At 45.8% G+C, this 26,292-nt stretch overlaps 1 protein-coding gene across 2 annotated transcripts in view; it reads left to right on the top strand.

Moving 5' to 3' along the window:
• The window catches only part of slc12a2 (solute carrier family 12 member 2), a 156,411-nt gene extending 131,263 nt beyond the window's left edge, over positions 1 to 25,148 (top strand). Inside the window, exons 22-28 of one of the 2 annotated variants that reach the window (XR_014552956.1) lie at positions 820 to 942; positions 1,986 to 2,097; positions 6,017 to 6,103; positions 10,911 to 11,046; positions 17,695 to 17,762; positions 24,634 to 25,047; positions 25,085 to 25,148. Coding sequence is in view for 1 of the 2 variants with exons in the window: in XM_083641696.1 (XP_083497822.1) it covers positions 820 to 942; positions 1,986 to 2,097; positions 6,017 to 6,103; positions 10,911 to 11,046; positions 17,695 to 17,762; positions 24,634 to 24,769 (662 nt within the window). In the remaining variant the exon portion in view is untranslated. Of the gene's footprint in view, positions 1 to 819; positions 943 to 1,985; positions 2,098 to 6,016; positions 6,104 to 10,910; positions 11,047 to 17,694; positions 17,763 to 24,633 lie in introns of both variants that reach the window. The other variant, XM_083641696.1, reaches the window with a different exon arrangement.
• The last annotated feature ends 1,144 nt before the right edge of the window (positions 25,149 to 26,292 follow it).

Below are 26,292 nucleotides of genomic sequence, written 5' to 3'. Positions count from 1 at the left end.
GTTTATCTCCTGTCGGCTATTGTATTAGCAAACACTGTGACGGGAAGTAAGCTAGGGGCAATTTACAATGTTTATGTTGTGAAGTTAAAACCGTCTATAGTCTCTGACTGCTTCTCTTCTTTTTCTCTATTTGTTTTCTGTCCCTATTTATTGCTGGTGTCTTCAATCACTCCACCAGACCCTAATGCCCCTGGTGTCTTCAATCACTCCACCAGACCCTAATGCCCCTGACAACTCCCTTTATATCCACCCTACTCTTCCATCCAGGAGGCCAGGGGCCACTCAATAAACAAACATTAATATACATTTTTCTGAGGTTTGATAGCTTGTCTTTCTTGCTTTATCTACATTAATTAATCTTTTGTTAATCACTCACCATTGTAATTTCAATCAGTATGTATCGGTGACAGTTTTACTCAAATACAGGGCAACAACCTAGTCCAGACCTATGGTCCAGACACACTCAGTGAAAGCTGATAGTCCACAAAGTCTGCGTCATTTCTTGACGTTTTGGTGTTCATCCAAACACCATCATCGGTTGTAACGAGTGCAACAGGAAGTAACTGAGTGCAACAGGAAGTAACTAGCAAATAAATCAACGCAAGAAAAGTCACAGGACGAGAGCATTTCACGAAGAGCCAAACTTCTTATAGGTTTGTCCATTACTGCTAAATCCAAACATCACATCTAGTTGGGATGTGTTCACCATCCAAACTGAGCCACACACACTCTTAACAAAGCAACTACTAGATAGGCCTGTGTCTGACCAGTCTGTGTCTGACCAGTCTGTGTGTGTGTGGTGCGTGTGTCCCTCCTCAGACAAGAAGAGCCCCACCTTACCGCTCAACGTGTCTGACCAGAGGCTCCTGGAGGCCAGCCAGCAGTTTCAGCAGAAGCAAGGAAAGGGCACTGTGGATGTGTGGTGGCTGTTTGACGATGGAGGTGAGCTTGAAGGAGCTTCTCCTGCTGTAGGTCACATCATGCCTTTTGGATTCAATTCTGTACCATATGGTTCAGAAACGTATTGAACAACACTAATCTTTTTAAATCTGATCTGTCACATTTGTAAATGGGGTGTAAGATTCTGTGGCTCTGAAGAAAGCTTCAGTTCTATCCACCTTATTTTTGGCAGCCATTTTTGCCTGATCTGCCTGATGGGTGCTTCTTCCGGTGTGATCCTCCCAGCCTTGTTGCTGACAGCTTGACACCCGTCTGGGCGAATGGAGCAAATCACTAATCAGGTCCAGTTTGGCAAAAATATCGTCGATAAATATCCCTTTAAGAGCGCAGTGCATTCATGGGTAATCGCCTGCTGTGGCTAATATTAGCCGCTAGTTAGTTATGTTACATGGCAGTAAAACGCCACTGAATGACCAAATTGATATAACTTTTAACCATTTCGAGTAACACTGTGTTTCCATACGGATCACCAGCGTTAGTTTGTTGTTTATAACGTGGCTATATTCGTTATATTCGTGGCTATAACGTTTTCTATCTCGGATGCGTTATTTCGAATCGCACATAGGTTACGCCTGGCGCAACCTATGTGGGTTTCAGGACGAAACAGTCTCGAGCCACTAACGTCATCTTTAGAGCACAATATTCCTGGAATGCAAATTTAACTAAACAGTTACATGTCCTCTGCATTCTCCATAAAATTAAGATATTACGGGTTGTTTTATTTTGTATGTTACATACTTATTGACCAAGTTATGTTCAGCCAGGGTACAAGAGACTGAGTGTAGGCGGCCATCTTTTCAAATCAAGTAGAATACCATTTAGGAAATGGCAAGCTGCAACAATAAGTCACGTTAAACCGGACCTTGGACGCACAATTATTTTTTACAGTGGGGCATTCAAAAATAAGGTGGATAGAGATTCTTCATCGTCCTCCCTCCTAGGTGGACCAAAGCCAGAGTTGACACTACAAAGTTCCTTCTCCTTTGAGCCTTTGAGCAACAGTCTCTTTGCTGTCCCACCTGCAGGTTTGACGCTGCTGATCCCCTACCTGCTGACCAACAAGAAGAGGTGGAAGGACTGCAAGATCCGCGTGTTCATTGGAGGAAAGATCAACAGGATTGACCACGACCGCCGAGCGTACGTACTGAATATCTGTAGGCTGACAGTAGGCTGGCTCCATCGTCTTTGTTAGTGGGCCCGTGGTTTACAGCATTATTCAAATCATTGTTATTTAGGTGAGCTTTTCTTTCATGCTGTCCTAATAGAATGCAGCAGGAAGGAGTCCTAAAAGCATCGCCTGCGTTAGCATCGCCTGCGTTAGCATCGCCTGCGTTAGCATCGCCTGCGTTAGCATCGCCTGCGTTAGCATCGCCTGCGTTGGCATCGCCTGCGTTAGCATCGCCTGCGTTAGCATCGCCTGCGTTAGCATCGCCTGCGTTGGCATCGCCTGCGTTGGCATCGCCTGCGTTAGCATCGCCTGCGTTAGCATCGCCTGCGTTAGCATCGCCTGCGTTGGCGTCGCCTGCGTCCCTTGTCTGGAAGTCAGTGGGGCTTTTCTAATGGGATTTTGGTTAAATGCCTGAAATAAGGACTGTGGTTCAAGGAGCACTCCGCTGATTTTCAACCAGCTTTGAGGAGTGCGCTGCTGGGAACCCAACAGAGTGCAGCGCCAAATTTCATGCAATTCGGACACATGCATAGCCATAGCGCCACCTACTGGGAACACAAAAAAATGCTTTAACGGTTCGTTCGTCCGATCGACTTTAATCTTGGAGGGGGGTGAAGAGTGGGAGAGCATGCAACACCTTCCTAACATCCTGATTGGCTTGTGGTCCAACACCTTCCTAACATCCTGATTGGCTTGTGGTCCAACACCTTCCTAACATCCTGATTGGCTTGTGGTCCAGCCCTCATTGAAATATATTAGTATTTTACCACAAACACCAATTTCCTCGTTTGTCTGGCTGAGAGGCTCCTCTCATCAGTCTGATGTACCTTTCCTATTTTTCCTGCGCTGTCTGCCAACATCATCTTTCTCTTCTATCTATTTTCTATTTTCTATATCGTCGCTGTCGTTCCAGGACCTCGAATCTCCAAAACAGCAACTTTTCAGGAAGTTAAAAAAACCTGTTTGTTCTTAAAATACTGAACCAAACGTCGTCAAAGTTGGCACGTCTTAATTATAGTTAAGTTTCCCGCTGAATGTGTCATTACTTTATTAATATCTTACCTGGATAAGCTCAAATGATGTTGTTTATATTATCAGTCCGACTTGGAAGCACTCTCTCCCGGCCAGTCAGGCGGGAGAGAGTGGTATGCTCATGCACGAGCTCCGGGCCGCGGGGGCACGCGCAGGAGCAGCAGCAGAGCCCCTCGCCTCTCATGGCCGAGGCGGGGGCTTTGGCATTGGGATGAGAACAGTCTGACATAACGTAGCGTTAACGCTACTTTATTCTCGTCAGAAAACACTCCGATTTGCATGTTAAAACAAGTTTGCAGCCTAGGAGAATAACTGGAAAACATTTTATCGATCTATTCACGTCAGAGGAAGCCAGGATTAGTCAAAACGATATGAGAAATACACAGCACGTCTGCCGTGTGACTTTTCCGGGTTTACTGTCCTGCGTGGGGGGTGGGTACAGACGGAGGTAGGGGACGAATTTCGAGGTTTGACTGACAGATTGAGGGCGAATGGCGTTACGAGATTTACTCACAAGCTCGTTTTAATGCTTTCCCATTGGTTGCATTTGTTGAAAACCACACAGATACGTGAAGGGTGACCAATGGCACTGATTTATGACAAAAAGTTAAAAAGTGACATTCGAGGTCCTGGCACAACAGCGACGATATGATGTATTTTGAGGTTGCTCTTTCTCACTGCTGATTGATCCAAGTGGTACTGTGGTAGTCTGTCTGTGGTGTTCTTGGTTGCAGCACTGCGATAGGAAAACAAGCAAATAATCCATGAAATGTGAAATAAGTGACACAGAAAGTGCCTGTAGGTAGATTGGCTATTCTGTTCTATCAATCAGAGAGGAGCAAAACTGCCTTATTCACATGAACATGTTGCAGACTAGTGCTTTGGCTTGCTTTATTTGGACCTGGCATGTTCCTGTCTCTTAAAGGAACACTCTGCCCATTTTCAACCAGCTTTGTATCATTAGAACATCAGTAGTATATCAGAAAACTCTAAACTGTTTTGAAGTCTGTCATTTAATTTGACAGTTATTGAGTGTTAAAGTGTGGACCAGTGACATCACTGGTCCACACTAACTCAAATTAATATCTCATTAACTCAAATCAACTCTCAATAACTGTCAAACTAGATGAAGGACAGAATGTTTGACAGTTATTGAGAGTTGATTTGAGTTAATGAGTTATTAATTTGAGTTAGTGTGGACCAGTGATGTCACTGGTCCACACTTTAACACTCAATAACTGTCAAATTAAATGACAGACTTCAAAACCGTTTAGAGTTTTCTGATATACTACTGATGTTCTAATGATACAAAGCTGGTTGAAAATGGGCGGAGTGTTCCTTTAATACTCGCACTCAACATGCCAGGTAATGTCAGCCCCACGTGCTCCTATCAGTTCTCTCTCACCCTCCTGTGCTCTTACACACATTCTCTCTCTCTCTCTCTCTCTCTCTCACTCTCTCTCTCATTCTCTCTCTCTCACTCTCTCACTCTCTCTCTCTCTCTCTCTCATTCTCTCTCTCTCTCTCTCTCTCTCTCACTCTCTCTCTCATTCTCTCTCTCTCACTCTCTCACTCTCTCTCTCTCTCTCTCTCATTCTCTCTCTCACTCTCACTCTCTCTCTCTCTCTCTCTCATTGTCCCCCACAGCTGCCTCCTTTTGTTGGCTAAAATTAGCTCATTGCTAGCAACCAATCCTTTCATCTTTGTATGTAAGCAGAGATTTGCTTGACCACTTGAAACCCCCCCTATTGTGTCTGATTACTAGAAACTCTCAAAACCAAGCATTTCATCACACGTTCGATCGACATCACCTCAGTACATTTCACACCTTTTCAAGCTCTTTTTTTCTCTCCAGCCTCTCGTCACTGAGCAGGTTTGTGCCTTGTGCTCAAAGGAACATGCCATGGTTTGGAGGCACAATGTGCCGGCTAGGGCTGGGTATCGCCACTGACTTCCCGATACGATTCCGATACACAAGGTCCCAAGTCGATATGATTTCCGATCCGATATGGATATTTTAGTTACAATACCAGTTTTGCTTTGATAATGGAAGAGATTCTCAAAGAACTAATGCTGTAAATTGTACAAGGAACCCTCTAACCTGGTGCATTATTAAAAAATATTAATATTTACATTAAGAATTGAGCATAAAGCAAGCAGTTACATCATGTAATTATTTTTCATTTAAACATGACCAACATAGTCATTCAGCATCTTATCTTTCTTTACAGTCTTCTGTCTCTTTCTTTACAGTCTTCTGTGAGAAGCCAAACAAATTTAGATTTCCACTATACAACAGAATCATTGAACAGCAGTATGTTGTAAACAGTGTTTCATAAAGTATAAATGCTTTATAAATAAAATAAAATAAAATAAAATACAGCATTTCCAGTTCACAAACATTATAGTGCAAACACATTTGAGGTCTGTACATCTGGCTCATGGTACATGCACAATGCACATGTAGCCTACAGTATTTATGTTTTTGTTTCAACTACAAACATAAATAAACGTCAACTTGAAACTATGTTTCAACTACCACACACAGCCTATAATATTATAGCCTATGCTTAAAAGATTGATACTGGGATTTATGTATCGATACTTGTTCCTTCACATGAATATCGATTCAATATCGATATATCGATTTTTTTTAACCCAGCCCTAGTGCCGGCATTGCATATGATGTTTCAAAACACACGCATTCTTTGAAGATAAAGCTTAAAGGAGGACTTCACCAAAAAACAATACTGATGATTTCTCCAACCAAAGCTCCTCAGACGGAGTATATATATCTGGCCAAATGGTTTCGGGGCGGTTTATTACAACTCTGTGTTTTTGTGTTTCTCGCCGCAGGATGGCTACTCTGCTCAGCAAGTTCAGGATAGACTTCTCTGATATCACCGTGCTGGGAGACATCAACACCAAGCCCAAGAAGGAGAGGTAAAGAGCTCTTCAATAAGCCCGTTAGCGCCATAGTTTGCTCTCGCCTGGTTTTCAGGCGAGAGCAATGAACTCTGACCAACTCTGACTGTTTCACACAACACTCTGGACTCACTGTTTACATGCACTTCTGAACAGTCACTAACTCTGATGCCTTTATAGAATAATGTATTATTTATTGTATGTATTTATTATTTGGGCCGATGCACTTTACCTGGTGTTGCACTGTACGTCTCAGGGAGATGCTTGTCTATATCTCGTTGTTGGAGCAATTTAACAATGACAATAAATATACTTGAACTTCAGCTCACCACCTGAGATCCATGTCAGCCTCACATGTCAAAGAGCATAAGCTCCTTCTTAACATGAACTCTGGACACGATAACCTTCTTAACATGAACTCTGGACACGATAACCTTCTTAACATGAACTCTGGACACGATAACCTTCTTAACATGAACTCTGGACACGATAACCTTCTTAACATGAACTCTGGACACGATAACCTTCTTAACATGAACTCTGGACACGATAACCTTCTTAACATGAACTCTGGACACGATAACCTTCTTAACATGAACTCTGGACACGATAACCTTCTTAACATGAACTCTGGACACGATAACCTTCTTAACATGAACTCTGGACACGATAACCTTCTTAACATGAACTCTGGACACGATAACCTTCTTAACATGAACTCTGGACACGATAACCTTCTTAACATGAACTCTGGACATGATAACCTTCTTAACATGAACTCTGGACACGATAACCTTCTTAACATGAACTCTGGACACGATAACCTTCTTAACATGAACTCTGGACACGATAACCTTCTTAACATGAACTCTGGACACGATAACCTTCTTAACATGAACTCTGGACACGATAACCTTCTTAACATGAACTCTGGACACGATAACCTTCTTAACATGAACTCTGGACACGATAACCGTTGAATCAAGTCAGGCTCTTCCCCGGAGTGACCCTGACAGACATGACTCAATAAACCACTTCATCTGTTTCTAAACATGAGGAGAAGCTCCGCGTGATTTGGGGCACAGTGCTGCTGCCTGCTGCAGAGGAGAGCGCATGGAAGGAACAGAATATAGGCTACAATACTCAAATGCATTTATCCCTCTGGTATTCTACTCTTATAGCTCTATATGTTTTTTTATTTTTTTATATTTTATTAAAAAAATTTAGATAACAATATACAAACAAGACAAACAGGCTCAGACACAGGAAAGGAAAGGAAAGGGGAAAAAAACAACATAGATCAACATTGCAACATGGCGCTATCAGCCGCATAAGGTGCTTATATGTGCTTATATATATATATATATATATATATATATATATATATACAAAAAAGTGCATGGGGTCCCGCGCAAAGGGTCCATAAGATACCAGCTGGGCGAGCCATCCGTCACCCCTAACCTCAGTTACTGCTCATTCTTAACCTTGTTGAAGTAGGCCAAAAACGGGTCCCAGATGGTTGAGAACCTCCCAAGCGTGTTGGTTCTCAGGGACCTGAGTTTCTCCATCTGTACAACAGAGATCATGTCCATCAGCCACACCTGAAAAGAAGGTGAAGAGGAGGACTTCCATTCCTTCAGAATGAGTGTTTTGGCGACAGTTGTCCCCAGTGTCAGAGATTGTTGCACAGCAGCTGTAGGGAAGATCAGTGAGGACTCCGAGCAGCCGAAGATGGCGAGTTCTGCCTCCGGTTGTAGGGTTATTTTGTAGGCCTTAGAGTACCAATCAAATATTTTGGCCCAGAATCCTGTTGGTGAAGGGCAGAACCAGAAGGCATTATGGCCCAATCCCAATTCTCATTTGTACCCCTACCCCTTACCCCTCACCCCTAGCCCCTCAAAACAGAGTGCCAAGGGCTAGGGGTGCAGATAAACCCCTATGAAATGGGACAGCACTCGATTACCGCTACGTCATCAAACGTTGTCGCTAGCTGACTGCTACTTCAGCAGAAGTGACAACACAAACATCCAAAATGCTGTCTGCAAACGTCGTGACAGTGGATGAGTTTATTGATGGTAACTGAAGGACTATCACATGCGGGCCGTCGTCATGCAAATAAACGATAACAATGCACGACGGCAGATGACAAATTAGCGATTCAAAAAAACTTTTAAGTGCACCCGGTTGCATTATATATAGCAATACAACACGGAATATAACACAAATGTGACTGTCGAAATGTTATTAATCATAATAATTACGAAAATACATGAATTCTGGGAAAAATCCATCTACCCCTTGGTAGCAAGTAAGGTCCGGGAAAATCTTGGTTTTGAGGGCTATTCAGCCCTAGGCCTTGGCCCTCGCCCTCGATCCACAGGAGAATTGGGATACCCCATCCCCTCACATGAACGCGCAAAACTAAGGGGAAGGGCTAAGGGGTAGAATTGGGATTGGGCCACATAGTGTGCCCTCTGACGCCTGACACCTGTCACACAGTGACTTTAGTTTCTGATCCGTTTTGGTTTTGTTATTGCTCATGTTGTTTTTTGTATTGTTCTGTTTAGTTCTGTCCTGGTGCTGCCTTTGTCGTTTTTCTGTCTCTCTGTGGGGACTACGGATGTAATTTAGCATTCTTGCTAACTCCGGCTTATTTACGTTGCCTTGTGTAATGTTCATGAATATGCACTGTCCCGTCCAAATAAACAAATAAAGTAAAGTAAAGTGGAGAGACAGAAGGGAAGATCCTGTGCAGTTTATACTTTGAGTAATGAAGACGGTGAGCGACTTTAAATTGGATCAGCTGGTGACTGCTATTAACTGAGCAGAGTTGCACCACAGACAGACTCCTTTCCCAAATAATGTCAGATAATCAATACCAAGTTCCCCCTGCCACGCTTCTCTAATCCTCTCAGTAGAGGCTGTGTAGTAGAGGCCAGTCCTCCCTCAGACTTGGGTTTTTGCAAGTGAATTTTTGAAATTCTGTGGTTCTTATAGTTCCAGACGTATGACAGAATTATGGAGTCCAGTTCCTTGAAAAAAGCTGATGTGAGAAAGACGGGAAGATTTTGACAAAGATAAAGGAACCTAGGAAGAGAGACCATCTTAACTGAGTTTATACGGCCAATCATGGAGAGGGGCAGGATTTTCCAGTTTTCTATACACTTTTTAAGTCTTGAAACAAAGTCTGCAAAGTTCAACTTGAATATTAGGTTTAGGATCTCTGGGTATGGTCAAGCCGAGATAGGTTTATAGCTCTATATGTGACTCAATGCTGCCCTCATGTGGTGTGCTTGTGTAAAAACAAAACAGGCCAACATATTGTCTGCATTATTGAATGCAGATGCTCAGGGAAACGAGATCATATAAGATATAAACTTGTCTTTGAACAAATGATGATTGAACAATCCTGCTGGGACTAAGAGTGATGTGTGACATACACACACATAATACATAACACACACTCCCCCCCGCCCCCCTACTGTCTCTCACACACACACACACACACACACACACACACACACACACACATACACCTCACACTGCCCTTTTAACTGTCTACTTGTCCAACCGTCTACTTACAGAACTCATTTTGGTCGCTCTTTTGTTTTCCTTATATTGTTGTTCTTTCTTGTCTTTCTCTTATTTATTGTTTGCTTGTTTCTTTTCTCTTGTGTTTGTTGATATTCTCTGCTTTGTACTGATTGTTATTAACTCATTGAATGCCATGGACGTCCTTCGACGTCCAATTAAATAGTGACGTAGAATGCCACGGACGTCCTTCGACGTCCAATGCGTTTTTTGACGGTGGGACGTCGATCAAAGCCTTCCGCAGCTCCTGTACAACTATAGTAGCTATTGGAGGTGTATAACCTATTTTACGGACTCATTAGGTGGCGACAGTGCTTGCTCGGTGCAGTCCAGATTAGAGACAGGTCCGAGAAACAGCCTAAAAGCCGTGGATCAAAGACAACCCGATGCATGCTCCCAGAGCCATTTGCTCTGTCGCGGGAGCTGACATTGGCTCCGAACAGGAGTCAATCCGCGCTCACAACTGAGCCCCTCTGTCCCTGTCTGTCTGTCTGTCTGTCTGTATAGTTTCTCCACCCGATTAGCAGACAGGAAAGCAGCCCCTGACGCCAAACCATTCAGCAATCCGGGTTGGCTCTTCCCTGCTGTGGCGCTGAGAGCCGACAGCAGCACACAAACGCAGCACTCCGAAAATATAATGGTTGCGTGAGGCTGTGTGCAGTGTGGGGAGGAGTTTACGGGGGGAGGGGGGGAGGGGGGTGGTGCACGCAGGGCATCACACAACAACTACGTCACTACATCAGAAAATATTATCTTCAGACTCAGTGAATGTGCTTGAAATGCTGCATTTCACAAAAGGCGGATTATCTCAGCTAATAATTTGAAAAGCCTGAAAACGCTGAAAACAACCTATCTTCTCCGGCTCATAACTAAAGAACGGAAAATGGTATCAATAAACTTTTTTTTGCTGATGATACAATAGAGCCAGCTCGTTCTTGTGCGTGTTCGGTGTTTACATAGTAATATCACACAATATTCTGTGGGCCTCGAGAAATCACTGAAAACGCTCTGAAAACTCTGGCACTGGGAGCATCCGTTCTCCAAAAGTGGCTGGCACTGAATGAGTTAATATAAGTTTCCTTTCTGAAGTAGAGACCCAGAATAAGCCCCACATACAGTAGGGTTTCCTGTCTCTACCTACCTGCACATGCCTTTGCGGATTTCCTTTTGTCTGTATTTGTTTCTGTTTGTTTGTTTTTAATATGTGCAAATGAATGACAATGTGTGGTTGCAGCACGGCGGCCTTTGAGGAGATGATCGAGCCGTATCGGCTGAAGGAGGACGACATGGAGCAGGAGGCCGCCGAGAGGCTGAAGAACAGTGAACCCTGGAGGGTCACGGACAACGAGCTGGAGCTCTACCGTGCCAAGGTCAACAGGCTGCACTTCACACACACACATTCAAAACAATGGCTGTCAGCCCAAACACAACCAGACGCCTATATCCTACGCTGAAGCAACGCCTCGCCGAGGCGCTTTCATTTGGGCGTGCTTGTTAACAGGGGAGAGCGGTCACACCAGCCGCAGTGCGTAGCCTCAGGGGAGAGCGGTCACACCAGCCTCAGTGCGTAGCCTCAGGGGAGAGCGGTCACACCAGCCGCAGTGCGTAGCCTCAGGGGAGAGCGGTCACACCAGCCGCAGTGCGTAGCCTCAGGGGAGAGCGGTCACACCAGCCGCAGTGCGTAGCCTCAGGGGAGAGCGGTCACACCAGCCGCAGTGCGTAGCCTCAGGGGAGAGCGGTCACACCAGCCGCAGTGCGTAGCCTCAGGGGAGAGCGGTCACACCAGCCTCAGTGCGTAGCCTCAGGGGAGAGCGGTCACACCAGCCTCAGTGCGTAGCCTCAGGGGAGAGCGGTCACACCAGCCTCAGTGCGTAGCCTCAGGGGAGAGCGGTCACACCAGCCTCAGTGCGTAGCCTCAGGGGAGAGCGGTCACACCAGCCGCAGTGCGTAGCCTCAGGGGAGAGCGGTCACACCAGACGCAGTGCGTAGCCTCAGGGGAGAGCGGTCACACCAGACGCAGTGCGTAGCCTCAGGGGAGAGCGGTCACACCAGCCGCAGTGTGTAGCCTCAGGGGAGAGCGGTCACACCAGCCGCAGTGCGTAGCCTCAGGGGAGAGCGGTCACACCAGCCTCAGTGCGTAGCCTCAGGGGAGAGCGGTCACACCAGCCTCAGTGCGTAGCCTCAGGGGAGAGCGGTCACACCAGCCTCAGTGCGTAGCCTCAGGGGAGAGCGGTCACACCAGCCTCAGTGCGTAGCCTCAGGGGAGAGCGGTCACACCAGCCGCAGTGCGTAGCCTCAGGGGAGAGCGGTCACACCAGACGCAGTGCGTAGCCTCAGGGGAGAGCGGTCACACCAGACGCAGTGCGTAGCCTCAGGGGAGAGCGGTCACACCAGCCGCAGTGTGTAGCCTCAGGGGAGAGCGGTCACACCAGCCGCAGTGCGTAGCCTCAGGGGAGAGCGGTCACACCAGCCGCAGTGCGTAGCCTCAGGGGAGAGCGGTCACACCAGACGCAGTGCGTAGCCTCAGGGGAGAGCGGTCACACCAGCCGCAGTGTGTAGCCTCAGGGGAGAGCGGTCACACCAGCCGCAGTGCGTAGCCTCAGGGGAGAGCGGTCACACCAGCCGCAGTGCGTAGCCTCAGGGGAGAGCGGTCACACCAGCCTCAGTGCGTAGCCTCAGGGGAGAGCGGTCACACCAGCCGCAGTGCGTAGCCTCAGGGGAGAGCGGTCACACCAGCCGCAGTGCGTAGCCTCAGGGGAGAGCGGTCACACCAGCCGCAGTGCGTAGCCTCAGGGGAGAGCGGTCACACCAGACGCAGTGCGTAGCCTCGCCTCGCTGCAGCCTCGCCTCGCTGCAGCCATAGTTTTGGGCTCTGGTATACGTTTCATGCGAGCAGAAGTTGTGACCGGCGTGGAGCAAAACAGTGCTTCTGGTGTGAATGGCCAGGCTCCTGATCCACGCTGCTTCTCACATGCTTCTGGTGTGAACCAAGCGTAGGGCTTCAAAACAGCGGTTATTGAGTATCACCAAAATTGGATTTTTGCATTCATAGCAGTTTTCTCATGGTGTTTAGAACACAAACACTATGTTCACTCAGCCACATTTTTGTTTTGTCTTTTTGTTTGTATTTCTAGATGTAAAGGGGGGAGAGAAGTAAAACGATAATTACCGAAATAATATGCAATTGTGCGTTTAAGCTCTTTACTGTAAAGACTCTTGGTAGATCAACTGAATTACCGGTAGCTGTCATAGATTGTGATCTTTAACTAGGCTAATGGCAGAGATATGTTTTTAATAATAAGTATCGGGTCTAAACATTTTGAGTCATACAACTACTTCTACACAGCTTTTCAGATAGGCTGCAGGATTAAAGAGAGATATTTAACTGCCTCTGTAATCTATACAGCTGTACATATTTAAAGGATGGCTTTGCCGGTAATCAACACACTTTGTATCATATATCATCTCAATAAGCTAGGGATGGGCGGGAGTCCTCTGGTACTCGAGTACTCGTTCATAACGTCAGTACTCGAGTAACGTTTCCGCTGTTCGGGTACTCGCCCCACTCCCCACCCCTTTAAAAATGGTCTAAATCTACGCACGCATCGTCATGTGGATCTGGCAGCATGAACTGCACGGGCGTCAAGTCAGCCAGAATGTACAAGTACGTCGTCCGCTTTGTTGCTTTCAAAATAAAACGCTTATTGTAACGTAACCTTATTTATTTTGAGTAATGCGTTAACAGCCACAGTTTCACGCCATATAAGATCCCAACGAGTATTTTGATACAAGGTTTGCTGCTTCGTTCGTTGAAATACCCTTTTCTCCTCCAACGTGCATCAATAAGCCGTTTACTTTTGTTTAAGTAACATTATTTTGAAAGTTTTAACCAGAGGTTTTCCAGCTCATCCCGAAAATGGTGGCTGGAGATATGCTCCCGAAGGAGACGGATGCACGCTTCTTCATAGCGCACGCCCGATAAAACTTATTCAAAACTTTGCAGTAACGCTAGTTTACTGACTACACTGTCGTTTTCCATAACTTAGTCACAAGAAATGTGGAGAAAGAATCGCTTTTTGGGAGACAATCGCTTCATGGTGATCACTATTCAGCTGCAGACGTAACGTTAATCACACTGGTCAGTAGGGCATTCACAGACTAGTCGACTAGTCGACTAGTCGACTAGTAAAACCACTAGTCGACACTGTGCTTAGTAGTCGACTAGTCGTTTTAGCAAAAAAAAAAAAAATTTTTTTTTTTTTATCTTTAACTCATTCAGTGCCAGCCACTTTTGGAGAACGGATGCTCCCAGTGCCAGAGTTTTCAGAGCGTTTTCAGTGATTTCTCGAGGCCCACAGAATATTGTGTGATATTACTATGTAAACACCGAACACGCACAAGAACGAGCTGGCTCTATTGTATCATCAGCAAAAAAAAGTTTATTGATACCATTTTCCGTTCTTTAGTTATGAGCCGGAGAAGATAGGTTGTTTTCAGCGTTTTCAGGCTTTTCAAATTATTAGCTGAGATAATCCGCCTTTTGTGAAATGCAGCATTTCAAGCACATTCACTGAGTCTGAAGATAATATTTTCTGATGTAGTGACGTAGTTGTTGTGTGATGCCCTGCGTGCACCACCCCCCTCCCCCCCTCCCCCCGTAAACTCCTCCCCACACTGCACACAGCCTCACGCAACCATTATATTTTCGGAGTGCTGCGTTTGTGTGCTGCTGTCGGCTCTCAGCGCCACAGCAGGGAAGAGCCAACCCGGATTGCTGAATGGTTTGGCGTCAGGGGCTGCTTTCCTGGCTGCTAATCGGTTGGAGAAACTATACAGACAGACAGACAGACAGACAGGGACAGAGGGGCTCAGTTGTGAGCGCGGATTGACTCCTGTTCGGAGCCAATGTCAGCTCCCGCGACAGAGCAAATGGCTCTGGGAGCATGCATCGGGTTGTCTTTGATCCACGGCTTTTAGGCTGTTTCTCGGACCTGTCTCTAATCTGGACTGCACCGAGCAAGCACTGTCGCCACCTAATGAGTCCGTAAAATAGGTTATACACCTCCAATAGCTACTATAGTTGTACAGGAGCTGCGGAAGGCTTTGATCGACGTCCCACCGTCAAAAAACGCATTGGACGTCGAAGGACGTCCGTGGCATTCTACGTCACTATTTAATTGGACGTCGAAGGACGTCCATGGCATTCAATGAGTTAAGAAAGAACATACATGGACTATCATATCCCATATCCCCCACAAAGAATATCAAAACACAACAAAACAAAACAAGAAAACTGCATAAGATACACAATAATCCAAGAACAAACAAGACTATTGGACAAACAACCAAACAAAAACAATGCATTCAAAGTAAATACATAGATCTTGCCCTGTTGGCAGCTAGGAAATGCATAGCTTTAAATTGGAAACCATCCAATCCCCCAGCTGTAGTTCACTGGTGGAATGAACTCTCAAGCTACCATACGTTGGATAACATTTACTACAAGAGCAAAGGCAGATTCTTAGACATCCCCAAAATATGGCAACCACATACAGAGTTTGACTTTAAGAACTTTTTACCCCAGTGTCATTAGGCTTATCAGGATAGGAGCTGAATGCATTGTTTTTGTTTGGTTGTTTGTCCAATAGTCTTGTTTGTTCTTGGATTATTGTGTATCTTATGCAGTTTTCTTGTTTTGTTTTGTTGTGTTTTGATGTTCTTTGTGGGGGATATGGGATATGATAGTCCATGTATTGTATGTCGTGTAAATACCTCATGTTCTTTCTTAAAGATTAAAAAAAAAAATGTTTTTTTATTAACACATTGAATGCCAGCCATGTTTTCATTCCTGTAGGTAAGTTGTGCCAGGGGTGTTTTTGACGATTCTGGCTCATTTTAGAAGAGCCGAGGATTCTTTTCTGTTAAGAATTCATGAACACCAATCATCTAAAAATAACTAATAGAATGTGTGCTTTCTCTGTCTAAAAGAGTTAGTTTGCAGAGTTAGTAGTTATGTAGATATTAGCCGTTGAGTACAGCATGGTTTCAGCGTCTGGAAATTTATTCAGAGATAAATGGCTTTTTGTGAAACAGTCACTTTAACCATTCATTTTTGGCATCAGTAAGACCGTCAGACATTCTAAACAATAGTTTTGAACAGTAATTTCCTCCATAACAACAGGAAACACCCCTCTCATTCAAACTCCTCCCTCCGTGTGTCTTCTCCTCCTTCCTCCTGGCTCTAACAGCGGGCGTGTCAGAAGCGCGTTGCTGCTGCCTGCCTGCCTGTCTGCCTGTCGGGCAAGACGAGTCTGAAATGGATTACTGTAAAATCGCGTCGCCATTTCCTTGAATGGCTTTCTCCCGCGGTGTGTGTGTGTGTGTGTGTGTGTGTGTGTGTGTGTGTGTGTGTGTGTGTGTGTGTGTGTGTGTGTGTGTGTGTGTTCGCGCGTTGCTGCGCGGCTCTGGGGGGAAGGGATCTCTGTCCGTTCTGTGTGTGTGTGTCCGGGCTTCTGACTGTAAAATCGCCAAGCCATTTCCGCGGGAGGCGGCTGCTTTTGTGGCTTTTGGGTCCCGTGGCTGTGACTTCTCTCGGTCTCTGTCGCCACTTAGTGGTCGGTAAAATAGATTACACACATGCTCTTGCTCCAAATAGTTATCTCGAAGATGTAAAAGGGGTTGATTGATGTCCCACCGTCAAAAAAAAAAAATGTTTATGTAAGACGAGTTAGCTCGTCCTTGGCACTTAAGCGCTGGATTATGTAAGACGAGTTAGGTCGTCTATGGCACTTAATGAGTTAAAAATAAATTAAAAACGGTTAGTCGACTAGTCGACTACCTTTAGGGACGACTAGTCGACTAGTAAAATTCACTAGTCGTGAATGCCCTACTGGTCAGTTTTTAATTTTTGGCAGAACACCGGACCTTGTAATCCGGGGATTTACTTTAGTGTAACAGTGATCATAAAGTAAAATGGATGATAGTGGACAATGGACATGTATTGGAAATGAGCCTTCGCTTGTTTCACGACACTATTGTCTGCTCCGAAGCGCTAATGCCATCCATCCAACCATCGGAGATACTGTCTAAAGGTAGGCTTTAGATGTTAGCTTAGCGTCACCTAATATCACAGTCAGTCCCTCTCCTCAGAAAAAATGCTCCGGGTATCGCTTTCTCCATGCAAAAATGCAAACGTTATGTGTGAACAGCCCCACATACAGCAGATTACGTTCTGATGCGTTGTGATGTAAAACGCGTCAGAACGGAGCGCTTTGACAGAGGAGGAAATGGGAGAGAACACACAGAGAGGTAATCACTGCCCATGTGCTAATATTACAGAGATTATTAATGATAATATTACAGAGATTATTAATGATACAAAGTGGGTTGATTACCGGTAAAGCCATCCTTCAATGTAATTGAACTGGTAAAATGAGGCCAGTGTCTTTTACAGGGCCACTCTGTTGGCTTATAGAGCAGACGCGCCTAATTCTTTCTTGTGAAGGGCCAAAAATTAATCTGGATGGTGGGCCATGGGCCAAAAATAAATGTTGATGTTAGGTGAAATTACATTCAAATGTATTCAATTTGATAGACAATTTACATTCTAAATTTAACATACATTTGTATCCGTTTGGCCATGTGAGTTTTTCCTTGCCAGTTTTTCCTTCGTCAAAATGTTAGCCTAACTTTCGAGCGTTACATACCTCCCTTTCCGACAAGGTAGGTTGACATGGTTGGTAGCAATGGATTCCTTAGTTCTTCTAGTTTCATATGGATCATCACGCTAGCTTTAAAGATGAGCACGCCACAGCCTTTGAAAGACAGTCATATTGTGCGTGTGTGTGTCAGATCCATGGTGGGCCAAAACAACCGGAGTGGCCTGCAGGCCCCAAATTGGTGGACCATGGCTTTGAGTCAGTGAGTGAGTGAGTGAGTGAGTCAGTGAGTGAGTGAGTGAGCAGTGAAATAGCTTGAGGTGATTCTGTGGCAAACTGTGTGTTTGTTTTGTCTTTCAGACTAATCGCCAGATCAGACTCAACGAGCTGCTGAAGGAGCACTCAAGCACAGCCAACCTCATCGTCATGTAAGCCTACTGTGTGTGTGAGAGAGAGAGAGAGAGAGAGAGAGCTCTGAGAGAGAGAGACCATTATGTGATTGGTATCTTATTTTTGAATGCCCCACTGTAAAAAATAATCATGGGTACAAGGTCCGGTTTAACGTGACTTATTGTTGCAGCTTGCCATTTCCTTTGTTATACTCTTTGGCTGCAGACTCGAATTATAAACCGGAAACTGGAGGACGTTATAAACAACTAACCAATGCTGGGGGTCCGTATGGAAACGGTGTTACTCGAAATGGTTAAAAGTTAAATCAATTTGGTCATTCAGTGGCGTTTTACTGCCATGTAAAGTAACTACTACGCTAGCCGCTAGCGTTAGCCACAGTAGCCGACTGCCCACAATGCATTATGTTATCCCAGCACCCGAACGACACGGCTGTAGAGCAGAATGGCTCTGCTGTGAAATCCTCATAGACGTTTTTTTTTTTGTCAAGTTAAAACCATAGACTGTAAAACAGTCTATTACACCGGAAGCGGAAGAAGCACCCATCAGGCATCATGGCAGCTAGAAATAAGGTGGTATAGGCAGCAAAGAGTGGGGGGGGGGATGAGACACAGCCTTGGGGGAGCCCTGTGTTTAAAATCAACTTGCTGGATTTAAAACCATTTAGCAGCACCTGCTGTGGCCTCACTGTCCGTTAAAACCATTTAGCAGCACCTGCTGTGGCCTCACTGTCCGTTAAAACCATTTAGCAGCACCTGCTGTGGCCTCACTGTCCGTTAAAACCATTTAGCAGCACCTGCTGTGGCCTCACTGTCCGTTAAAACCATTTAGCAGCACCTGCTGTGGCCTCACTGTCCGTTAAAACCATTTAGCAGCACCTGCTGTGGCCTCACTGTCCGTTAAAACCATTTAGCAGCACCTGCTGTGGCCTCACTGTCCGTTAAAACCATTTAGCAGCACCTGCTGTGGCCTCACTGTCCGTTAAAACCATTTAGCAGCACCTGCTGTGGCCTCATGTCCGTTAAAACCATTTAGCAGCACCTGCTGTGGCCTCACTGTCCGTTAAAACCATTTAGCAGCACCTGCTGTGGCCTCCCTGTCCGTTAAAACCATTTAGCAGCACCTGCTGTGGCCTCACTGTCCGTTAAAACCATTTAGCAGCACCTGCTGTGGCCTCACTGTCCGTTAAAACCATTTAGCAACACCTGCTGTGGCCTCACTGTCCGTTAAAACCATTTAGCAGCACCTGCTGTGGCCTCACTGTCCGTTAAAACCATTTAGCAGCACCTGCTGTGGCCTCACTGTCCGTTAAAACCATTTAGCAGCACCTGCTGTGGCCTCACTGTCCGTTAAAACCATTTAGCAGCACCTGCTGTGGCCTCACTGTCCGTTAAAACCATTTAGCAGCACCTGCTGTGGCCTCCCTGTCCGTTAAAACCATTTAGCAGCACCTGCTGTGGCCTCACTGTCCGTTAAAACCATTTAGCAGCACCTGCTGTGGCCTCACTGTCCGTTAAAACCATTTAGCAGCACCTGCTGTGGCCTCACTGTCCGTTAAAACCATTTAGCAGCACCTGCTGTGGCCTCACTGTCCGTTAAAACCATTTAGCAGCACCTGCTGTGGCCTCACTGTCCGTTAAAACCATTTAGCAGCACCTGCTGTGGCCTCCCTGTCCGTTAAAACCATTTAGCAGCACCTGCTGTGGCCTCACTGTCCGTTAAAACCATTTAGCAGCACCTGCTGTGGCCTCACTGTCCGTTAAAACCATTTAGCAGCACCTGCTGTGGCCTCACTGTCCGTTAAAACCATTTAGCAGCACCTGCTGTGGCCTCACTGTCCGTTAAAACCATTTAGCAGCACCTGCTGTGGCCTCACTGTCCGTTAAAACCATTTAGCAGCACCTGCTGTGGCCTCATGTCCGTTAAAACCATTTAGCAGCACCTGCTGTGGCCTCACTGTCCGTTAAAACCATTTAGCAGCACCTGCTGTGGCCTCACTGTCCGTTAAAACCATTTAGCAGCACCTGCTGTGGCCTCATGTCCGTTAAAACCATTTAGCAGCACCTGCTGTGGCCTCACTGTCCGTTAAAACCATTTAGCAGCACCTGCTGTGGCCTCACTGTCCGTTAAAACCATTTAGCAGCACCTGCTGTGGCCTCACTGTCCGTTAAAACCATTTAGCAGCACCTGCTGTGGCCTCCCTGTCCGTTAAAACCATTTAGCAGCACCTGCTGTGGCCTCACTGTCCGTTAAAACCATTTAGCAGCACCTGCTGTGGCCTCACTGTCCGTTAAAACCATTTAGCAACACCTGCTGTGGCCTCACTGTCCGTTAAAACCATTTAGCAGCACCTGCTGTGGCCTCACTGTCCGTTAAAACCATTTAGCAGCACCTGCTGTGGCCTCACTGTCCGTTAAAACCATTTAGCAGCACCTGCTGTGGCCTCACTGTCCGTTAAAACCATTTAGCAGCACCTGCTGTGGCCTCCCTGTCCGTTAAAACCATTTAGCAGCACCTGCTGTGGCCTCACTGTCCGTTAAAACCATTTAGCAACACCTGCTGTGGCCTCACTGTCCGTTAAAACCATTTAGCAGCACCTGCTGTGGCCTCACTGTCCGTTAAAACCTTCTTGAACCATCACATCAGCACTGTGGGGTTGAGCTGAAGCTCCACTAGGCGGTGTAGCAGGATGTGTACAGTGTTAAAAGCAGAGGAAAAGACCAAGCAAATGGTCCTGTGTGTGTGTGTGTGTGTGTGTAGTGTGGGGGTGTGCTGAGTCCTGTGGGGGTGTGCTGAGTCCTGTGGGGGTGTGCTGAGTCCTGTGGGGGTGTGCTGAGTCCTGTGGGGGTGTGCTGAGTCCTGTGGGGGTGTGCTGAGTCCAGGTGTCTGGACACAATGTCTAAAAGGGTCAGACCTGCGTCCTCCACACCACACTTTGCCTTATATGTGAACTGCAGTGGATCCAGTCTCTCTGCCACCGTGGTGGAGAGCAGGTCACACACTACTCTCTCCATGCATTCACACAGTACTGACATCACTAGTCATTTGGGTTCCCTGGCATGTTTTTGTTCATCTCAGGGTTTTTAGATGATAGTGGATTCCTTCCACTGGCTTGGAACACAGCCAGAGTCCAAAAGGCGCTGAAAAAGCTTGGTGCAGAGTTAGACCCCACCTAGCTGAGTGGAGCAGTCCTTAAAGCAGGACTAAACCCCCGGATTTAAACTTAACTGAACTACTTAAAGCAGGACTAAACCACCCCAGATTTAAACTTAACTGAACTACTTAAAGCAGGACTAAACCCCCCAGATTTAAACTTATCTGAACTACTTAAAGCAGGACTAAACCCCCCCAGATTTAAACTTAACTGAACTACTTAAAGCAGGACTAAACCCCCCCAGATTTAAACTTAACTGAACTACTTAAAGCAGGACTAAACCCCCCCAGATTTAAACTTAACTGAACTACTTAAAGCAGGACTAAACCCCCCCAGATTTAAACTTAACTGAACTACTTAAAGCAGGACTAAACCCCCCCAGATTTAAACTTAACTGAACTACTTAAAGCAGGACTAAACCCCCCCAGATTTAAACTTAACTGAACTACTTAAAGCAGGACTAAACCCCCCCAGATTTAAACTTAACTGAACTACTTAAAGCAGGACTAAACCCCCCCAGATTTAAACTTAACTGAACTACTTAAAGCAGGACTAACCCCCCCCCCCAGATTTAAACTTAACTGAACTACTTAAAGCAGGACTAAACCCCCCCAGATTTAAACTTAACTGAACTACTTAAAGCAGGACTAACCCCCCCCCCAGATTTAAACTTAACTGAACTACTTAAAGCAGGACTAAACCCCCCCAGATTTAAACTTAACTGAACTACTTAAAGCAGGACTAAACCCCCCGGATTTAAACTTAACTGAACTACTTAAAGCAGGACTAAACCCCCCCAGATTTAAACTTAACTGAACTACTTAAAGCAGGACTAAACCCCCCGGATTTAAACTTAACTGAACTACTTAAAGCAGGACTAAACCCCCCCAGATTTCTTGCAAAACGGTATTCTACTTGATTTGAAAACTCTGCAGGCAAGATGGCCGCCTATACTCCCTTCTGTACCCTGGCAGAATAAACATCATAACTTGGCCAATAAGTATGTAAGATACAAAATAAAACAAATTGTAATGTCTTTATTTGTTGTAGAATGCAGAGGACATGTAACTGTTTAGTTAAACTCACATTCCAGGAATATTGTATTTACTGCGCTGCTCTAAAGAGAACGTAAGTGGCTCGAGACCGTTTCGTCCTGAAACCCACTCGCTTTGTGCCAGAACACAATCGATTTGGGGGTGGAACACACCCTGGGGCCGGTTGCACCAAGAGGGCTTAAGCCTTCTTTTCACTAAGCCCAGACGTAACTCCTACGCCTGGTCAGGAGGAGGCGTAGAGCCTGCCTGTAACAGAGATCTCTGTCTATCAGCGGAGACCTTTTTGAGTCCTTACCGTCATCGTCACCGTCGTAACGTCGCCATCGAAGCATGATGTTAGATTATAACGAACTAGTTGTGTGGCTTAGCCTTCCCAAATGTTGCCGTTAGTTTTTTAGAATTTAATACATAGAATTGGGAACGTTACATTCAATTTCATTCAGACTGGCTCAATCACCACCATTTTTCCCTCGGAGCGAGGGAGGGTGAGAGGAGGGAGGGTGTAGTGATGCACATACAGTAGTGGCTGATAGAGCGTAGTGGCACAGTGATGCTCCAAGCAGGTCGCGAGGCACATTTTTGCAACATCATCCAATCAGGGTGCATTCCCTGGCAATTCACATGGACGCGCATTGCTACGACCAGCATAGTTAAGACCAGACGTAAGCCGTGTTGGTGCAACAGGCATAAATCCACTCTAAAGACTGGTCTTAACACATTGAGTGCCACAGCGCTTCAGTAAAATTGTCTGCAGCCTGTGCCAGATTCACTTCCATTCAGTTGAAAACAGCTATAGAATTTTTTCTATTATGGCTATATTAACGGGGCTGGACTTTAATGAAACATTGAACACTCCTGCTTCTTCCAAAGAAGAAATTTTGTTTCTAGACAGTTCCATTATGAAATGACAGCCTCTCAAAAAAGTGCACTTTCAAGGGTTTTCTGTCGTTTTTTTTTACTTTCCAAGATATAGTCCCTTTTATGAATACCTTTTGCACTCTAATTTCGAGCACATTCACTGACTCTGGCTGGTGTTTTCTGATGTGGTGGCGTGTGGTGTGGTTTCTGTGCAGCCTGTGTGCCACACCCCCCCCCCCCCCCCCCCCTCTCTCTCCACCTCTGAGCTGCGGGCTCCTCCCACACGCACAGAGTTTGTTTTCTCGACTCCGTTTTTGCCCCGGACAGATCCCAGCGCCCATCAAGGAAATGATGCGCGCTGGCAAACGCGACTGAACGAAAAGGCTTGGCCGTTCGGCTTCGGATGCTGGCTTTCTGACAGGAAATCGTGTGGAGATAGATAGAAGCATAAGAGCTCAGTTGTGAGCGCGGATGCAGCCGAGCCCACTCTCCGCTGTAGACAGAGAAATATATACGGCTCTGGCTGAAGCATGCATCGGTTTCCACTTTGATCACGGCTTTCTCCGCTGTCTCCTGTACAAAGTAAAGGATCTGAGGTGGGTGGAGCAGCTCCTGTGACGATGTTTAAGGTGGCGCCGTGTGATCCCTTGAAGGGATTCATGCTCACTGGCTAGGTACGACCTTAAACAGCAGAATTATGGAATAATATGAATTATGATTTTAGGACGTCCACAGACGTCCTTGGCACTCCTCGTTACTTTTTTTTAGGACGTGCACAGACGTCCTTGGCACTCAATGTGTTAACTAAGACCGACGTAGGAGTTACGACCAGGCATAGTTAAGACCAGTTGGTGCAACTGGCCCCGGATTGGCCAACGCCAACGCCAGTGCCCAGAACTGTCAAATAAAATCGACAGAGACGCTATGGCCCGCCTCCCAGTATTTTCAGTATATCAGAGATGGGGAACGATAAATGTTAAATACATCCACATTATAAACAACAAACTAATGCTGGTGATCCGTATGGAAACAGTGTTCCTCGAAATGGTTAAAAGTTATATCAGTTGGTCATTCAGTAGCGTTTTACTGCCATGTAACATAACTAACTAGCGGCTAATATTAGCCACAGTAGGCGATTACACATGATGCATTGCTCTTAAAGGGCTCGCGCCGCGTGAACTACAGTAATAATCACATGGGGGAAAAAATATTTTTCACATGAGTGAGGCACTGGCAAATACCACCATGATGTCACGATGTACCAAATCTCCCATTCATTTGAGGGCACAAAAAAAAGCAGGTTTGAACCCATAGAGGGAACTTATGCTGCTGAAATGATAGGAGTTTGTAAAATTGTAAAAACAGATTGGTCTCAAATGTGGAGATTTCTACCAGAATCCTTCACATACCACCCCAAAAGCCATATATATTGGTTAAAAGCTGAAAAAAAGTGTTTTGGGGTTTAGCCCTGTTTGAAGCACCCTGCCTCTGAGCCTCTCTGGGCCACAGGCTTTGTGTGGGTTGACTTCTGTTCAGGATGGAAGTCACCAGCTGTTCATCTCTGGTCAGAGCTTGGGGCTGGAGGGGCTCCAGGTGGGTGGTGTGCTGCTCTGCAAAGGAGGTGGGGTCGCGGCAGTCAATCACTCCCCATCATGATGTTGAACTCCTGCTATAATGCCTCCTTTGCATTTCCAAACATTCATTTCCGCTCCAGCTTTTCTTTGTAATGGACCTTGGGCTAATGTTCCAAAAGCAATGTAGTGACTGTCACAAGCTGTCCTGGAGATGCCTGTTAACATTTGACTCTCTGTCTGCCCCCTGCAGGAGCATGCCCTTGGCGAGGAAGGGCACGGTGTCTTCAGCCCTGTACATGGCCTGGCTGGAGGCTTTATCCAAGGACCTGCCGCCCATCCTCCTGGTGCGCGGCAACCACCAGAGCGTCCTCACCTTCTACTCTTAAAGCCACACCAGCTCCTTTCCCCTCACATCGCCTGCTGCCTCCGGGGAGCCATGCCCCCACACAACGCATCCCGGATCCAGTCCATGGCACACCAATCCAACATTCTACAACAAACACAGATGTGTGTGTGTGGTCAGGTGTGCCACGGCTGTCTGTCCTCGTCTGGGGACGTTTGCTCAGATTCCACATGTTCAATCCTGGTTTGTCTTTGTTTAGCCCATGGCACACACCCATCAAACATGTCTTTGTTTAGCCCATGGCACACACCCATCAAACATGTCTTTGTTTAGCCCATGGCACACACCCATCAAACAGTGGCAGTTGTTGCATAATGTTTGGTTGCTGTGCCATTGGCTTAACCCATTGATTACCTGATGCAGCATTTGTGTGTGTGTGTATCCCTTTAAGACCGCGAACCGCGTGACGCGGTTCGCGGTCTTAAAGGGATACACACACACAAATGAGGGATATACACAGAAATGCTGCGTCAGGTATCAATGGGTTAAAAGGTGCGCCACATACACTCCGATGATGGTAGAAGATGCAGCCATTGATGTGAATAGTGATGATGATGATATTGGTAGCGATAAAGGAAATGATGTTGCTTCAGATATCCCCACACACACACACACACACACACACACACACACGCACACACACAAGTGAAGGGGGTGGAGCTGTAAATTTGCCCAGCTGGTGAGTCCCTGCTTGTTTTTCTTTAATTTATCCCAAAATGGAGAGGGAGGGCTTTGGGTTTAGCTCTTGTTAGTTATGGCTTTTCCCCCCCGCCCCTTTTCTTTCAGTTCACTTCTCTCTGGCTTGAAAGCGGTTGTGCACAATGTTCACATCACTGTTAATATTGGGTTTTTTATTATTATCTTGATGTCATCATTCTACGGTTAATTGGGTCGTTTTTGTGTTTGTGATGCAGCAATAATCAGCCCATTTTTTTTCTTTTTTTTTCATTGAGTATTGAGTGAGAACCATGCAGAAAGCTTTGCAAAACCTTATAAAGCCTTATGGATGTGCCTTCCAGTTGAATATTGATCTCTATCAGATTGATACTAGTACCTATATATTGATGGATAATACTTACTTTTATTATTGGCTTTTAAATGGGATTCATTTTTAGTTGGAGACTTGTATATCTGCCGGTGGATTGCATGACTTTAGTGACGGGTGTCCACTTGATTGCATGAAGACTTTCTCTGTCACTTTCTGTCTCTTTCCCTCATTGATTTTTTTTTTTTTTTGCTCCTTGGTGTGTTTTTTTTTTTTTTACCTCTATCCACATTTGAGTCTTCCTTCTTAACACCATCAGATAATAAACCCATAGATTTATTAGCTCGCTGCTCGGCTACTCGACAAACGAGACACAATTGAGCTTCACCTGGGACTTATTAAACGGTGCCTAAAAATGTGTCTGTGTGTCGCATTTCAAAGATCCAAAGGTAAAAGGATTTGTTAGGTTTGTTTGTAGGATTTGTTAGGTGTCGGGCGAGAAGAGCAGCTAGTTCACTAAA

The sequence above is a fragment of the Poromitra crassiceps genome (assembly GCF_964638095.1).
Source record: "Poromitra crassiceps genome assembly, chromosome: 8".
Classification (NCBI taxonomy): domain Eukaryota; kingdom Metazoa; phylum Chordata; class Actinopteri; order Beryciformes; family Melamphaidae; genus Poromitra; species Poromitra crassiceps.
This window is presented reverse-complemented; position numbering and strand designations above follow the sequence as displayed.